Source organism: Vipera ursinii, assembly GCF_947247035.1.
Source record: "Vipera ursinii genome assembly, chromosome: 3".
NCBI lineage: Eukaryota > Metazoa > Chordata > Lepidosauria > Squamata > Viperidae > Vipera > Vipera ursinii.
In genome coordinates, this window is record NC_139516.1 from 18,410,201 (window position 1) to 18,428,664 (window position 18,464).

General features: G+C 42.6%; 1 protein-coding gene across 1 annotated transcript; it reads left to right on the top strand.

Moving 5' to 3' along the window:
• The first annotated feature begins 38 nt into the window (after window positions 1–38).
• On the top strand, window positions 39–18,050 carry ZFP64 (ZFP64 zinc finger protein). Its single transcript, XM_083357425.1, has 6 exons — window positions 39–256; window positions 2,837–3,076; window positions 4,347–4,508; window positions 11,725–11,787; window positions 12,881–13,132; window positions 16,744–18,050. The coding sequence occupies exons 1-6, from the start codon at window positions 208–210 to the stop codon at window positions 18,033–18,035; spliced, it is 2,058 nt and encodes a 685-aa protein (XP_083213551.1). The 5' UTR covers window positions 39–207; the 3' UTR covers window positions 18,036–18,050.
• The last annotated feature ends 414 nt before the right edge of the window (window positions 18,051–18,464 follow it).

Sequence of the window (18,464 nt, forward strand, 5' to 3'; positions counted from 1 at the left end):
GTGGGCAGAAAGACTAGCTCCGTCGGCTTCAGCTTTTCCTACGGAGCATGCTCGACAGGCCCATATCCGTCCCCGCCTTAAGTGCTTGCGGGGGGAGGGGAGAGCAAGGCGGCTTTTTTTTTATTTTTGCCCCCTTTGTTTGCTTGTTTGCATGTTTCTTTTTTTTTGTAGGCAGCTTCAAGCCCTTGCATCCCCGCGGAAGCAACGATGAACTCGAGAGCCGCGGCCACTCAGCCCTTCTCCGGTCCCGTGCAATGTAAGTGGCCGCGCGGCTTATCCGCGCTCCCGGGCCGGGGAGTTGGAAAAGCGGCGTCGCGCTAAGGCTCAGCCGGGCCCCGCAACCTGAGTAGCGGCAGAAGCGAGCCTTCGGCCCGCCCGGGAATCTGGCTGAGCAGCGGCCCCGGAACCTGGGTGGAGAGAGAGCAGCGAGCGGATCCGAGAAGGCGCGTCGCGAGGTGGCAGGGCTGCGCGGGAAGAGGCGCCCGGCGGCTCGGAGAAGGGGGCTTTCCTCTAGTCTAGGCCAGCGTTTCCCAACCTTAGGAACTTGAAGATGCGTGGACTTCAACTCCCAGAATTCCCCAGCCAGCTACGCTGGCTGGGGAATTCTGGGAGTTGAAGTCCACGCATCTTCAAGTTCCTAAGGTTGGGAAACGCTGGTCTAGGCTTTATATTGCTGCAGTCGCTTATTTGCAAGATGCGGGGGAGGGCCACGGAGGAAGCCAGTACAATGCAAACGTCGCCGCGGATATGCAAGCGTGCAAGCTGCCCCGAGTCCCGGCTAGCTGCCCGTTTCGGGGCCTCTTACGGGGGGGCGGGGGGGTCCACGCCGACAAAGACGGCTGGGCTTGCAGAGAATGCAGGCCTCTTCCTAACGCGGCTACGCATCACGGAAGGCTTGGCTTTTGCGTTTCGCTTGCGATGCATCTTTTTTTTTTCCCCGATGACCGTCGTGCCCCCTTGCTTTTGTAGGGTGCCCTCCGGAGAGTTTGGACTGCGGTTGATATTTATCCCCAAGACGATATGGCCTTGGATGATCATTGGCATCCAGTTAGGAAATACTGCTTTTTTATATATAAGCGTGGGAAGCTGGTCATTTTGCATAATCCTCTCTTCTCTTTTTGGCAGCAAACGTTTAGATCAGGGACAAGATAGTAGTAACTGTGAGAGAGATCTAGGAGTCCTAGTGGACAATCACTTCAATATGAGCCAGCAGTGTGCTGCAGCTGCGAAAAAAGCCAACATAGTGCTAGGCTGCATTAACAGAAGGATAGAATCAAGATCATGTGAAGTACTAATACCACTTTACAATGCCTTGGTAAGGCCACACCTGGAATACTGCATCCAGTTTTGGTCACCACGATGTAAAAAAGATGTCGAGACTCTAGAAAGGGTACAGAGAAGAGCAACAAAGATGATTTAGGGGGCTGGAGGCCAAAACATATAGGCAACGGTTGCTGGAATTGGGTATGTCTAGTTTAATGAAGAGAAGGGTGAGGGGTGACATGATAGCAGTGTTCCAATATCTCGGGCTGCCACAAAGAAGAGGGAGCCAAGCTATTCTCCAAAGCACCTGAAAGCAGGACAAAAAGCAACGGATGGAAATTAGTCAAGGAGAGAAGCAACCTAGAACTAGGGAGAAACTTCCTGACAGTTAGAACAACTAACCAGTGGAACAACCTGCCTCCAGAAGTGGTGAATGCTCCAACACTGGAAGTTTTTAAGAAGAGACTGGACAGCCATTTGTCTGAAATGGTATAGGGTTTCCTGCCTCAGCAGGGGGTTGGACTAGATGACCTCCAAGGTCCCTTCCAACTTATTATTATTATTAAGAAAGGGAGGACCTCCAGATGTTGCTGAAGGACTAATCTCAGCAAAGCACCTGAAAGCAGGACAAGAAGCAACGGATGGAAATTAGTCAAGGAGAGAAGCAACCTAGAACTAGGGAGAAACTTCCTGACAGTTAGAACAACTAACCAGTGGAACAACCTGCCTCCAGAAGTGGTGAATGCTCCAACACTGGAAGTTTTTAAGAAGAGACTGGACAGCCATTTGTCTGAAATGGTATAGGGTTTCCTGCCTCAGCAGGGGGTTGGACTAGATGACCTCCAAGGTCCCTTCCAACTTATTATTATTATTATTATTAAGAAAGGGAGGACCTCCAGATGTTGCTGAAGGACTAATCTCAGCAACCACATCCAAGAGAGGCAGTGGTGAAGGATGCTAGGAATTATTCAATATCTGACGGGCTACAGCCCATGTTTTTATCCTAGTATCTATTTGCAAGTCATACCAGTTGCATAAACGTTGATCTATTTCTATATGAACTTGAGATTCTGAACCAAAGTGTAACATTTATTAAGCAAATTAAGAAAGGTGAGAAAACATGGGATACACATGTTAATTTAAATATATTTTTGTACAATGTGCCAAGTGTAAGATTCTGGCTAGGGAATTCTGGGAGTTGAAGTCTACATCATAAAGTCACCAAGGTTCTGAAACTGCCTTATTGTAGTAATGTAAAATATCAATCTGGTTTCTACTGGACAAAATCCAGACGGCTATTTTGAGCTTCCTTGGTATGATTTCTTCTTTTGGGACAACTTTTCTCCAAGTTCTACAAATGGCTCCCTCATTCCTTCCCTGTTCTCAAAGTTAGCTCTACATTCCTTCACAGCTCACTCTGATGATATAATGCTCTTACTGGCTACACCCCTGCATCTTTTGGAAGTCCATTTAAAAAAAGTCCCATCTATCATGCATTCAGTAGCTTCTGAATATAAAACATGTTAATATTTTATTGAAAGTCATTAACTCTTTCGTTCATATATTTTGGCAGTTCCTGGTGGAACCACAGTCCTTGTGGAGCTGACTCCAGATATCCACATTTGTGGTCTGTGCAAACAACAATTCAACAATCTTGATGCTTTTGTTGGTCACAAAAGGAGTGGCTGTCAACTGTCTGGCACAACAGCTGGCACTACCAGTACAGTGCAGTTTGTGGCTGAAGAAACAGTGCCAGCCTCACAAGCACAAACCGTTGCAAGGACCATCACATCAGAAACACAAACCATCACAGGTATTTTGCCTAGAAAGTTTGGGAAATGATGTCCAAGAAGCAGATAGCTTCATTTCTTTGAACACAAAGGGTCACCCAGAAGCTTGATGGTTTAATTTCTGTCACCTTCAGTGAAAACAGGAAATCTGCCCCTCATCTTAATGAGAAGCAAGATTCGAGAAGCTATAGGGGGTTATTGCTCAGAACATTTATATGATATTTGTAGGTTCAATTCTTGGGGACAGGAGGAAAGGATACAAAAAAGGCTTTGGGGAAAAAATATTCAATTATTTCCATCTTGGAAAAGAAGCCCCAAAGACCAATTTGAAAGTGTTGGGCTGGCTGGAGCAGTAGAAATAGTTTGGCAGGTATACGTAGTCCTCGCTTAACGTCCACCCATTCAGTAACCATTTGAAATTACAGTGGTGCTGAATATGAGGTTTTTATGACACATCTCCATAGTTGTAGTTGTTGCAGTGTCCCCATGGTCCCACGATTACAATTCAGGCACTCTGTGCAGCTTGCATTTATGTCATAGGATCTGATCAGGTTATCGACATTTGCGACCTTCACTGACAACAAATTCAGTGGGAAAGCCAGCAGGAGCTCGCAAGTCACAATCACAGACTGCTCAAGGGTTGCCTAACAACATCAAATGGGACTGCCAGAACTACTGTCATGATATGCTTTACAACTGTGTCATTTAGTGACAAAGTTCCTGGTCCCAATCACCATTGTTAAGTGAGGAATGTTGGTCAACTTCTGTATTTTCCTTTTTGCCCATCCCATGGTCGGGATAGGCAACCAAGTGCTCAAGAATGAAAATATCTCAACCTCCTGGTCTCTTCCCTGCCATTAATGCCTTACTAGCAGGCACAAGAAACCAGGAGTCAAGATAGATTTCAAAAGCACTGTGAATTTATTCCAAGCAGCCTATATAAGAATTTGATCTATTAACAGTCAGCAAATTAGGGGCAGATAAGAGGCAACGGACTTCAGGGGGAATGGCTGAACTTAGATCTCATTCGGGACTCCAGACTGATGATTCATTTGACTGACTGACACCTTTGGGCTCAGCCCGGTCATCTCCTACACTTACCTAGATCTAATTATAGGTAAAGGAATGTAGACAGAGCATGAAAATGTCTGATCAGTAGAAAGGTCGGCAAAGGTTGCACTGAGTGCATGAAAGCTTTTTCTTCCACCAATCCATGTATAGTTAAGTAGCAATATGAGGAAAGGATTTTCAGCATTGGGGATCCTAAAATGAAGCTTTTTTATGTTTTATCAGTATCAGCGCCCGAGTTTGTTTTTGAGCATGGCTACCAAACTTACCTGTCTGGTGAGAACGGGGAACCTCGGACAGCTACTCTTGTTACCACTCCACCAAAATCACGCAGCAAAAAGTCCAACACATCAGTGGCACAGAAGAAGTTCAATTGCAGCTACCCAGGTAAAGGATAAACCGGTGGGTAAATAAAAAATCTATTTTTGGATGGAAGGGGGAGGGGGACAGAGGGCACCCTTGGCATTTTGAAAATATTTTTTTTTATTTATTTATTTGATTTATATACCGCCCTTCTCCCGAAGGACTCAGGGCGGTGTACAGGGCAATAAAATAAGAATACAGGATACAAGATTTAAAGTTAAATGATTGTGCCCAATGTAATAAGTCAGTTAAAAATAATGTTAAAACCCCAAACCCATCAGACCAGGCCGGCTTGTTCGAATAGATAAGTTTTTAGATCACGCCGGAAGGTGCGAAGGTCGGGGGCCATCCGTATTTCAGCCAGTAAGCGGTTCCAAAGGACTGGTGCGCCCACCGAGAACCCTCTCCCCCTGGGGGTCACCAGTCGACATTCTCTGACCGGTGGTACCCTGAGGAGGCCCTCTCTGTGGGAGCGTACAGGACGGAGGGAAGTTGACGCTGGCAGTAGGTGCTCCCGTAGGTAATCCGGACCCATGCCATGTAGGGCTTTATATGTCATCACCAGCACCTTGAATCTCACCCGGAAGGCAACTGGAAGCCAATGCAGCTCACGGAGCAGAGGTGTAACATGGGAGTATCAGGAGACCCCCAAAAGAACTCGCACGGCTGCATTCTGTACCAGCTGAAGCTTCTGAGTGGTCCTCAAGGGCAGCCCCATGTAGAGAGCATTGCAGTAGTCTAATATGTTGTGAGTACAGTGGCTACCATGGAAGGAGGGGGGGGGAGACTTTTCATTTCCAGTCACATGATGTTTCCAGACAAGAATTGAGTAGGAAAGACCTTAGATAGTGCTGGAGGTGTCCAATATGTTTTGTTTCCAAATGTTTCTAGAGCAAAATTTTGCACAATGTCCCAATCTAAGAGTGAAATGGCCCTATTTTTATTATTATTCTGGCACCAACCTCAAGGTTTCTTCAAATCAGCAAGAAAATAAGTCAGTTGCCATGACACAACTTCCAAACAACTCTTGTCTGGATGACTGAGAATCTTCATCGACATATTGTCACACACTTTGGGGAAGAAATTTTGTGTTAGTGCAGGAATTCCCCCTAAGAATTTTAGGAGTTGGCACATTCCAATGGCTCTCTGCCTACTCAGATTCTCCTAACCAACTTGTTCAGACTAAAGAAGCTGCTGGGATGGACAACGAAACGTCTCAAACCATCAGGAAAATAAGTCCAGTTGCCGTGACTCAACCTGTAGACCCCTGATTTTAGCATTTAATTTTTCCAAAAGTTTTAAAACAACACATTTCTCATTGAAAAAAGTTCCTGACTATATTTGAAACAGTTGGAAAATGCACACTCCCCATGCTTACAATTACCCAGATCCCAGCATGCATAAACAGTGTGGGGAAAATGTCTTGCTTCAGTGACCTGGAACCTTTGGTCATGGAATTAGTAGGAGCCAAAAGACATTTAACTGCTATTTAATGCTGTCCTTTGCTGAGGGACGAAATCCACTAATACACATCTTTAATTCATGACCACCCAACCTTTGCTTAAAATCTTCTAATAAAGAATACTCCACTACCTTCTGGAATAAAATATTGTATGGATTGATGTAGACAAATTCTCCTGATGTTTCTTGTTGTTTTGCTTCTGGCAAAGGTTCACACTACATTAGCTCATGGAGAAGATGGACTGGCTGAAGTTAGAGGGCATTTCCAAAAGGAAATCCTCTGGAAAAGAAAAGGCAAGACATGGGTATAAGGAAGGCTACCTTCTACATATATGTTATACTCAGGCTATACACAGAAGCATTCAGTTATAAAGAGTTCAGCTTTGTCATACATTGAACCAAAGATCATTGTTTCAGATAGCTCAGTACTATATACTCTTGTCTAGGAGTAGCATGCTCCAGACACAAGTTACAGGTAATCTTCGACTTAAGATTGTAATTGAGCCAATAGTTAGATTGTAAGTTGTTAAGTGGGTCATCATGTGACTAATCTTATTTTACAATATTTTTAGCAGCTGTTGTTAAGTGAATCACCATGGTCAACAAGCAAACCCATTGTCTACAATGGGTGGGTTTGTTTTGTTTACCAGAAACTGGAAGTAAACACCGGTTTCCAACAACAAATATTGCAAATCGTGATCACAGGATGCTGCAAGCAGCTGTAAATGCAAGCTGGTTGTTGAGTGTTCAAAATGCAATTACGTCATGGGGGGTGGTGGTTTCAGAACTTTGAATCCAGGTCATAAGTACTTTTGGGAGGTCTGTCATAACTTCGGTTTCTAAGTAACTGGTTGTAAGTCGAGAACCACCTGTCTTAACTAATGATTGGTGCTAACTGATTTAAACCTGAGTACTTCCTCATGCACCAGATGATTTTTATCATGGAATTACCTCCCTACAGTGGCATGGCTAACTTTCTCAAGCACAAATCAAGCATGGTTCAATGAATTTTGTAGTTAACAGGCACCTTTCTTTAGCAGTTAGCACCAGTAAGCTCACCTGGGCTGATCTTAAATTGCTAAACAGAGTTGGACCTGATTAGTATTTTGCTAGAACACCAGGAAATCCTAATTATTAGTCTAGATGGGGAAGTCAAAAGATATTCCAGGAGAAGGAAGCCGCACTTGTATACTGTTTTCATCTAGTCATTAGGAGATAATCCCATCTAGTGGATTCCATTCGGCCATGTTTCTGTAGAAAAACTGAGATGGAGAATGGAAATGTTAATACTTCATTGCAACTGTTGACACATTCGATCCATAGCTAGAAAAATTGCAGGATTTTTATGGAACTACATCTGTACGTGCCTGCAAGTCTACGAGTTCCTTTTCTACACAAAAACACAAGCATGCCTGACCTTCAGGAAAAACCATGGTTGTATTATATGCAAATCATTTAAATGTAAGTGCTCAGAGAGGTTCTTTCTTCTTGTTGGGGCTTTTTTCTTTTTTTCCTTAGAAGCCTTGCAGGACCTCAAGGGACTTGGCAGTTGTGAATTGTTCTTTGCATTGTATTTACTTTCTGCCTATTGATCTGTTGCTCTCTTGAGATGGAATGAGGAAATAAATTGGCATCGCTTGTATTAATTTTACTCAGTGACATTGCCACAAAGTTCCAAGAAGATTCATGGAAGCAATTTTTAAAATTAATTTAGGTTGCCATTGATCATGAGGCCTAAAGAGGGGGGAAAATACCCTTCCACGTGTGATTAAGTCAATTAACTTCATTAGAACATACAGTCAAAACCTGTCTTGGCTTGAGAATTTGACTGAAATTTATGCTACATCTCTCCCCCCTCCACACTCCATTTTTACTTTTATGCAGACCACCTCAGGAAAGGACTCAATAAGCTAATTCAGTAAGGTTCAAATCCTTGTTCAATGGCGATGCTTGATGCATGGATTTAAATGAATTAATCTCTTTTACCCTGGTCTACTTATTTTGGAGAAACATATCCTTCTCCCCCATGTTCATTTTCATGGCCCCTGGGTTGCAAACTAGAATAGTGGGCAATGGTGGACCAAAACAGAAATAGAAAACCAGGTTACTGTATCCATAGTGCCATTCTGTGAAAGAATGATGTCAAGGCAATTTAGACTCAAGGCAAGTTAGACTCAAAAAAAACCCTGCCCAGGTTCCTTGAGTCATAGCAGGAGAAAAGAAATAGGAGGAATTCATTTCTTTTTCTCTTAAGAAGTAAGGACAATTTTATTGGTAAAAAGCAATCTACAAGGAATTATTCATCCTCCTCACTCTTGCTAAGAAGACATTTGAGTGCATGATGCTCCTGAGAGTTGTGATCTATTCTTTTCTTTCTTTTAAACTATTTCTGCCTTGGCTAGAGAATTAACAGGCATTACTTGTGCTCCATATTGGTATGTCAGAAAGTTTATTTGATAGCTGGCACCCTTTGCTGGGAGAGCTCACTCTCCAAATTTCTAAAAGAATCCAGCACCACAGATGCCTATGGAGGGATGCCACTATGGGTTCTGTGCAGTTCAGGTGACATATTTGGAAGTCATTACCTATGCCCAGAAGTTGTTTCCAATGTCAAGGTTCTGTGGTTACCAGATGAATAAGAACTGATTCTTTTCCACATTCATTAGAAAATGAAACTGCTTCAGAATTTGAAATGCTTTATTGATTCACCAGATAACCTAGTTTGGTGTTGGATCATCATTTCATAGATATTTCCTTACCTAAAAGGAAAAACAGAATGGCGGGGGGGGGGGGAGGTAGGAGTGGGAGCTTTGGAATCCTTTCTTGTTTGCTTGCTGGTAAGTGGCTGCTGTTGGGTGGGGGAAGGAGAAAGGAATTGCAGGATTGGCTAAAAAACTCACAGAATATCGAGAATAAAGGTCATGTGACTGCAGCAGCAGCCAGTAGTAATGAAGCAGTAGTCATAGCTTCTCCAAATTTCATTTCCTCGGAGGACATGGGTCTTGGATTTTGGACACATTTGACATATCTTGGTTGAAAAATTGTTGCCCTATGAACATTGTTTCATCTAGTTAAAGGTCATAACAAAAAGTTTTTAGTAATGTATAGATTCAGTCTGTCAATTTGGCCTCCATCTCAGCAAGTGTCTTGCTGAGATGGAGGCTTAGAATTTTAAAATAAATCAACATACAATCTTAAAATAAATTAAAAAAGAAACAATTGTTCATCATGTTTCCTTGCAACCATCCATCCCTAAATAAAAGAGGAAGAATGGATCAGTATGAGGTCCATGTATGGATAGCTACAGAATAATATGCTGCTAAGATAATCGCTTTGATAAACTCACTCTAGGAACTTGTCAGGTCAGTCATATTCTCAGAGGTAGATGTCATGACAAAAGCCAGAGTCTAGGATCCAGACACAATTCACTGCACTGGTAGCTTTCCTCAGGACTAGCAAGAGGAAGCCTGTGTAACTTCCTTGTTCAATTCCAGTGACCCTCAAATACCAAACTTGGCTTGGAGCACATATTGTAAAAACAGGATAGTCCTAAGCACTTGGTGCTGAAAGAATACCCGTAGCATTAATATTGGATGAAACTTGAAACTATACATAGTTTTCCTTAACTTTTAGTATTACCTCAGTGCCCCTTTGCTTTTCTGTTGACAGATAACTTAGCCACATATGTATGTAAATATCTATTTTTTTTCATGAGGGAGGTTAGTCTGGATGGAAATTCAACTGACGCTTCAGCTGAGTATGGCTACAACATATTCAGTTGAGTAAAGAACTGGTAAAGTTGGGTGGATTCAGATCTGGAAAAGTAGTGTCTAAATCCTCTGTCTTTCATGAACTTCCTCTTTAGCAGTCCCCCAGAGGGATCTCTTAAACATCTGTGACCAACCTCAAAGATTCAGTCCCTTTAGGAAGCAGAGAAGATACAGGTGCTGAGAAGCTTGGAATCTTTGTACTATTCTATTTGTTCCCCAGCATTTTACATTTGTTACTCCTCAAGCATTTCTCCTGGAAAAACACATTTCTAGCAGAAATTTCAGAACTTTGTTTGCTGGGGTGGGGGGGAGGGAATGCAATCTTCCCAATTTAGAAACTCTTCATCCAGGGCTGTCATTCATCACTAAGATGAATTCGATGTTTCACAGAAAGCAGCAGATGTCTCTACTTTCCTTCTGTTCCAAGAAGAAATGGCATTGGTTGGTTTAAGGTTTTAAGATCTCAGGGTATTCAGACTCTCCAGTTCCTCTTTGTTTTATTTTAGCCAACAAATGGGCAGTGACATCTAGGTGAATCAAGAATGCATCAGTCTGATTGGGGGTTCTCAGTCTCTTGCACTTCCAAAAAGTATTGGAATCCATTCTGTAAAGATCATTTGCTGTTGATACCCAAGGCAGCTAACCAGTTGTGTGTGTGTGTGTGTGTGTGTGTGTGTGTGTGTGTGTGTGTATTATATATATATATATATATATATATATATATATATATATATATATATATATATATATATATATATATATATATATATATATTTCAAATTGCTAATAAAGAATTTGGGAGGCTAAGATGATCATTTCGAACTCATTTATGTTCTCATCAGTTAGTCATACCCTTTATCTGAGATTCGAACCCGGGCTGATTGTATATCAGGCAGTGTTTTAACCTCCTGAGCCACGGGGTTCTTTCTCTCTTATATTAGCTGGAAGGCAAGGCAAATGTATGTTTAAGTATTTGTCAAGGCTTTTTGAATGGACCTTGCTAATTAACTCTTTCATTCCTGTTTTGGCCCGGCTCAGGGCTTATCCACAGGAACTAGTCAACTTATGACAGCTCATTATTTGTGCAAATTATTCAAATTGCTAATAAAGAATTTGGGAGGCTAAGATGATCATTTCGAACTCATTTATGTTCTCATCAGTTAGTCATACCCTTTATCTGAGATTCGAACCCGGGCTGATTGTATATCAGGCAGTGTTTTAACCTCCTGAGCCACGGGGTTCTTTCTCTCTTATATTAGCTGGAAGGCAAGGCAAATGTATGTTTAAGTATTTGTCAAGGCTTTTTGAATGCCTTGACAAATTGAATAATTTGCATATATATATATATATATATATATATATATATATATATATATATATATATATATATATATATATATATAATTACAAGTAGAACACTCTCATGGCTGCTAAGGTAAATTTGTGCAGCCTGTTAATTAGGCTTTTAGCAGGACTTCTGTTCCAGCGGGACTGCGCAGGTATAAATGTTATTTTTTTTCTTCCACTATAAGAAACTGGAACATTAGACTCTGCAATGTTTCTCTACCACAGTGAAAAGGCATCATCTCTTCTCTCTTTTTTTCCCCTCTCTCTCTCTCAAATCTCCCTCCACAGCATGGAAAGTGTGGTCTTCTTCATGTTTTAGTTGTTGTTGTTTTTTCATTTACGCCTTGTTGATTCCTTTAATAATTATTATATTTACCAGAAACCACATTCTTGCTTGGAAGTCACTGCATGTTCTTCCAGCCACTTTTAGGAGAATAGTTCTGTCTGCCTTACCAGGAAGAGCAAATACTGTCTGAACATGATGTGAGGCAGTGGTGCTGGGGTTAGTTTGGGAAAGAGAAGACCACCCAGTCAGCTCTGGATCTCACCACCTCTTTGCCCCACTGGTTGTTAGGGAAAGAGGAGATCCATCATTTGCAGGAACTGACAGTTAAAATGAGCTCCTAATAATTAATCTTTTACTTCTCTTCTTCTCCCTCCAGGGTGTCAGTTCAAGACATCTTATGGAATGAAAGACATGGAACGGCACTTAAGAACACACACAGGTACGTTCTGGGAGTTTTGGAATACAGTTAGTTCTTGACTTATGACCACAGTTGAGCTGAAAATTTCCATTGCTAAGCAAAACAGTTAAGTGAATTTTGCCCCATTTTGCAACCTTTCATGCTGCAGTTGTTAAATTAGTAACATGACTGTTAAGTGAATCTGGCTTCCCCATTGACTTTCCTTGTCAGAGGGTCACAAAAACTGATCACAGGACCCCGGGACACTGCAGCCATCATAAATGCATGCATCCAAATTTTGATCACGTGACCACAAGGATGCGTCAATGGTCGTGTGAAAAAGAATCATCTTGTCACTTTTTTTCAATGCCATTCTCACTTCAAATGGTCACTAAATGAATGGTGTTAAGTCGAGGATTATTTGTAAGTAGTTTTATTTTTAAATCAGTGGGTATAGATTTCTTAGGGTTGAGATGGGGGTGAACAGTGATAAGGGAGTATTGTTTTGTGAACTACTGCACATTTTTATAGTCATTTTGGGGTCATGAATACTAGTAGACATTAGGAAAAATAATAATAAATTTCTCTTAAAGTAAAAGGTAAAGGTTCCCCCGCACATGTGTGCTAGTCGTTTCCGACTCTAGGGGCCGGTGCTCATCTCCGTTTCAAAGCCGAAGAGCCAGCGCTTGTCCGAGGACGTCTCTTTGGTCATGACTAGACGCCAAAGGCGCACGGAACGCTGTTTGCTTCCCACCGTAGTGGTCCCTATTTTTCTACTTGCATTTTTACATGCTTTCGAACTGCTAGGTTGGCAGAAGCTGGGACGAGTAACAGGCGCTCACTCTGTTACGTGGCACTCAGGATTCGACCTGCCAAGCTGCCGACCTTCTGATCGACAAGCTCAGCGTCCTAGCCCACTGAGCCACCACATCCCTAAATTTCTCTTAGACCAAATGAAATTACTGTGACCATTGGAGCTTACCTGTATCTGCACCTATCCCTGATTTTCTAAGGAAAACTAAATGGCGTGATTAAAAAAAAAAACCTTGAACAATAATTTCCATTTCATCATGAAAAAGATTTAATTCCTTCCCCTCGGGAACTGGGTGCTTTACATTTCTTCATTTTTTTTCAGGTGACAAGCCTCATAAATGTGAAGTTTGCGGCAAGAGTTTCAGTCGCAAAGACAAGCTGAAAATGCACATGCGCTCCCACAGCGGAGTGAAACCTTACAAGTGTAAGCACTGTGACTACGCAGCGGCCGAGAGCAGCAGCCTAAACAAGCACCAGCGCATCCATTCCGACGAGCGGCCTTTCAAATGCCAGATCTGTCCTTACGCCAGCCGCAATTCCAGCCAACTCACCGTTCATCTCAGATCTCATACCGGTAAGGCTGGGGGTTTGTGGTCAATGTAGCCCTGAAAACCCTAGGATGTTGTTTGGAAAGAAAAAAGTATTTGCATATTTAAGATTGCAACGCGATTCAACAGATTTTTATTATTACTGTTTATCAAATTTTTATACTACCATCACTCTTGCATGGCTTTGGACAATTCACAGATAAAATAATAAAATTGTATATAGGCAACAAAACTAGTCCTCAACTTACGACCACAGTTGAGCCCAAAATTTATGTTGCTAAGTGAGACATTTGTTAGGTGAGCTTTGCCCCATTTTACAACTTTTCTTGACACTGGTTAAATGAATCACCGCAGTTGTTAAGTTAGTAACACGGTTGCTAAGTGAATCTGGTTTCCCCATTGACTTGGCTTGTCAGAAGGTCATGAAAGATGATCACAGGACACCTCCACCGTCATAAACAGGAACCAGTTGCCAAGTGTGTGAATTTTGACCACGTGACCACGGGGATGCTGCAATGGTTGTAAGCGTGAAAGACAGTCATCATTCTCTTTTTTTCAGTGCCGTTGTAACTTCGCTCGTTCACTAAATTAACTCTTGTAAGTCGAGAACTATCTGTAGTTAAAAACAAAATTAAACAGAGTTAAAAAGACCTTAACTTAAAAAAAAAGCAGACGGATCTCCTTCTGAATGGTGTTTTGACTTCCTTCAGCTGCGCATGAGCTCGTGAAAGGCGGCTGGTTTGCCCATAGCTCACCCCCCCCCTTTCAGGTGTTCACTGAGGGTGGCTTGTTTACATACAGGTAGTCCTTGATTTAGGACCACATTTGAACCCCAGATTTCCAGTGCTAAGCAAGACAGTTGTTCCGTGAGTTTTGCCCCATTTTATGACCTTTCTTGACACAGTTGTTCAGTGAATCACTGCGGCTGTTAAGTGAATCATTCCGTCATTAAGCAAATCTGGCTTCCCTTGTTGGAAGCCTCCTGGGAAGATTATAAATGGTGCTCACATGACCGCGGGACGGTGCAAGCGGCATAAATACATGCCGGATGCCAAGTGTGTCCAACGTTTGACCACGTGACCAGGGAGCTGCTGCCGCAGTCATTACTGTGAAAACCAGTCATAGGCCACTTTTTTCAGTGCCGTTGTAACTTTGGACGGTCACTAAACGAAAGGTTGAAAGTCAAGGACTGTCATTTGGTTTTGCTTTAGCAAGTTGTGCCAAAGCCCCTGTGGGTATCAGTAGGCTCTTTTTAAGCAAAACATGATATAGTGCAGTGCTTGAGTATGCTGTTAATACTGTAAGTAGAAGCTTAAAGGGGAAAAAAAATCTTTTTAAGATCCTGATTCTAGAAAATTTTCAGTTGTGGGAGAGACTGCCGTACCCAGTGTTGGTTCTACAGATGCTACCATTTCTCCTCTTTCCAATCAGACCCCCCATCTTAGGTCAGCGGTTTGAGCTGTATTATGAGCTTTCCCACTTGCAAGCCACAAGCCAGATTTCCAGACGTTATACCCAACTTTTGCAGTTCTCTCCAGCTTTAGTATTGTTGCTGCAGGCTTTTTTTGTCTACAGGGCTCTCCTGCAATACCTTGATTTTTGGCTGGTAAAATTCTGCTTTTCTCACAACCAAGCTTCTTGTAGGAATTCTCCAAAGCAAAGACATTTCCTTCTTCCCTTTTCGGCCTTTTATTCTACAGGCTTTAGGCTCAGCTAGCCAGGTTGCTTTTACTTGCTTTAACGCAGTTCGTAGGTGAAGTTTTGTGTTTATTTTGGGAGGTTAAAATTAAAGGTCCTCCTTGACTTTTTTTAAAGCTATTTTTACCAAAGCCAAATACTTGAGACCAATGGACTAAATCTTAAATACCCTGTTGTTGTTGTTATTGTTAGCTGTGAAGTCGTGTCCGACCTATCGCGACCATATGGACAACGTTCCTTCAGGCCTTCCTGTCCTCTACCATCTTCTGGAGTCCATTTAAGCTCACGCCTACTGACATCAGTTAAATATAGCTTTTTTTTTCAGTATAGTTTGGCATCCTAAAATGGAGGCTATGTGCACTGCAGCAGCTGTTTTTCAGAAAAAAGGAGATCAGGATTCCTAAAATTCAGGCAGTAATAGGCAGGGCCAGCCAATACAAAGAACAGAACTGTCAGTCTGTGCAACTTCATTAATATAATGTGTATAATAAACATTTTATAGCAAAGGCCTTAATCTTTAAATACATGCATGGATTACCACAGCACGCCATGTCATGATTTCAAAAATCTTTAGTTGGAATCAATGAAACATACAGCCGGCTAAACCAATTATGAATCTTTTTACAATCTTCCATTTATGAAGATCTATAAAATATTAACTTGTAAAGTAAATTAAGCCTCATGTGTCCTAGTTATTAAAGAATAGCAAATACACTGTATTACGGAGCTGGCTATATTTTATTTCTGTTTTAAATGGCATCCTGTGACTGTATGGGGGGGGCAAACAATACACAAGCTGTTCAAATGGCAAAAAGCAGCAGTAAATCAATAGTATTTTTTGTTTGTTTAAATATTAACAATAACCATGGTGGCTCAGTGGGTTAGGACGCTGAGCTTGTCAATCAGATGGTTGGCAGTTTGGTGGGTCAAATCCCGAGTGCCGCGTAGCAGAGTGAGCGCCTGTTACTCGTCCTAGCTTCTGTCAACCTAGCAGTTCGAAAGCACATAAAAATGCAAGTAGAAAAATAGGGACCACTACGGTGGGAAGGTAACAGCATTCCATGCGCCTTTGGCATCTAGTCATGCCGGCCACATGACCACGGAGATGTCCTCGAACAAGCGCTGGCTCTTTGGCTTTGAAACGGAGATGAGCACTGGCCCCTAGAGTTGGAAACGACTAGCACGCATGTGTGGGGGAACCTTTACCTTTACCTATTAACAAGATGGAGCTCATAACAGTTGTAGATGTGCTGCAAGAATTATCAATACATATTGTTGGACAAAGAGCTCACTTTCCTTTTTACCCTGGCATTTTTCCCTATAAATATCTCTTTGTAGCGTACTTTACCTTTTTTTTAATCAACACTTGAATGCAGTTTTTACCAGTAATATAGCAGCTAAATAAACAAAAGCCTACATACCAGATCAATGAAGGTTGGGTCTTTGGAAAAGCAGCTTTACACAAAACATATTTCTAAATGCAATTTCTTTTGCTGTACACAAAATATGCTTTATAGGGCACACTTCCCAAGCTAGTACTGAGAAACTTTTAACATTTCTAGCTAGCCTGTTCACTGCCACCTGGGAATTCTGGGAATTTTTTGTGTGGTTTGAGGAGTGGCAAATGGGCTACATACTGTATGTACCCTCAAACCCTCTAAAGCAATATTTCTCAACCTCATCAACTTTAAGATGTGTGGACTTCAACTCCCAGAATGCTGGCTGGCTAAGTATTGAAGTCCACGCACCTTAAAGTAGCTGAGGTTGAGAAACATTGCCTCAAAAGTGCCACCTTGGAATCCAAAGTGCTCTACAGCCCGAGTAAATATATGGTTTTCAATTACTTCATTAGTAAGTATCATGAGTTTCATTTGGCTAGAATGAATCTGAATCCCTGTCACGCAAATACTGCTATTGCAAACATTTGTCTCTCAAACAGGAGATGCTCCTTTCCAGTGCCGTCTGTGCCCTGCCAAATTTAAAATCAACTCTGACTTGAAGAGGCACATGCGTGTGCACACAGGGGAGAAGCCGTACAAATGTGAGTTCTGCGAAGTCCGGTGTGCCATGAAAGGTAACCTGAAGTCCCACATCCGCATCAAGCACAACATGGAGAATGCCTTCAAATGTCTCGTCTGCAAGTTCCAGTGCGGGAACAAGACAAGTCTCCGGCACCATCTGCGCACCCACCAGCCCGAGCAGGCTGTGAAATGCTCAGAGTGCTGCTATTCTTGTTCAAACAAGGCGACCCTCAAAGTACATGAGAGGATCCACTCCAAGGATCGCCCTTTCAAGTGTGAGTTCTGCCGCTTTGATACCAAGCAACGGAGCAATTTGACCACCCATGTGAAGAAAGCCCATCCCGATAAGGTCAGAATCAGGGAAAAGATATCAGGTCAAGGGGAAGGAGATCGGCCAAAGGAAGGCAGCTCCAGACAAGTTGCCAAGCTGGAGGCCAAGAAAGCCTTCAGGTGTGATTTCTGTGAGGCCTCCTTTGTCCGGGAGGACTCTCTGAGGAGCCATAAAAGGCAGCATGTTGAATATAATGGAACTAAAACTTCTGAGCTGGCCGTCCTGCAGTTCCAGATGGACCCTACCCCACAAGATGATACTCCCATTACTGTTAGTCATCTCCAGATGCCATTGCACACTTCCCCCTATGGGGAAGGGCAGGTCAAGATCATTGTTGGGCATCAGCTGCCCCAGGGCAGCAGCTTGGAACAAGGAGGTCAAGTCAATATTGTGTCTCCTACTTTAATAACTCAGAATCAGGATGATCTGTCTAGCAGTAACCAGCTGCAAATACTGCAGCAAGTGAGTTTATTGGCCCCACCCCTTCCTGTTGGGTCTCCGGCAGAAAGCCTTTCGGTCAGTCAACCCACAGTCCTTCTCACAACTCATAACCAGGCTGATGGAAGCACACCAAACCAGACTCTGATCTCGACCATTCCAGTAGGCAGCCATGAGGTCTCAACTAACCAGGCCTTCATCAATGGCACAGGGATCAGCTGCTCAGATTTGGAAGGGCTCAATGCTTTAATTCAAGAAGGGGCAGAAGAAGTGACAGTGGTCAGTGCTGACGAGCAGAACATCTCAGTGCGAGCATCAGCGTCCCCTCCACCAATCTTTTCATCCTCTTCTCATTCAGGTGTGCCAAAGCAAACCTACTCCATCATCCAAAGTGGAGCCCATGCAAATTTGTTGTGTCCCGCAGATTCCATACCAGATTAGACTGGAGGCTGAAAAAGTCATTTGTTTGCTCCATTTAGTCCTAGAGTGCCGAGCCTGGTGCCCTTTCTCGAAATGAGCATAGTTTGCATTCATGAGAAATATGGCGTTCCTGCTGTCTTTAAGGAGAGATTGTGGTATGAATAGATGCTCTTAAGGTGGGGATAAGTCCCATTGCACAAGACTCCTTTTCATCACTTTCAGGTCTAAATTTCTTGTTTGGTCTGATAACATATCTATCATGTTTAAATAATATCTCTTTAGCATAACTTATCCAACTTTGTACTAGGCTTAAAGAGATACCCAGTGAGTTACCCTGCGTGGGAAATTCTGTCAATCATCAAAGCTTGTAGCCTTAATGGGAACCATTGAAAATTGTTCACTGGCTCTTGGGTTCTCCTCCCCTCCCCTCCCCTCTCCTTTTTTTTTTTT

What these genes read in the sequence shown, in the direction of transcription:
- ZFP64 (XM_083357425.1), top strand. Translation starts at nt 208, where the DNA reads ATGAACTCGAGAGCCGCGGCCACTCAGCCCTTCTCCGGTCCCGTGCAA. An exon ending in CTTCTCCGGTCCCGTGCAAT is followed by an intron (nt 257 to 2,836) that starts GTAAGTGGCCGC and finishes ATATTTTGGCAG; the next exon opens with TTCCTGGTGGAACCACAGTC. An exon ending in TCATCTCAGATCTCATACCG is followed by an intron (nt 13,133 to 16,743) that starts GTAAGGCTGGGG and finishes TCTCTCAAACAG; the next exon opens with GAGATGCTCCTTTCCAGTGC.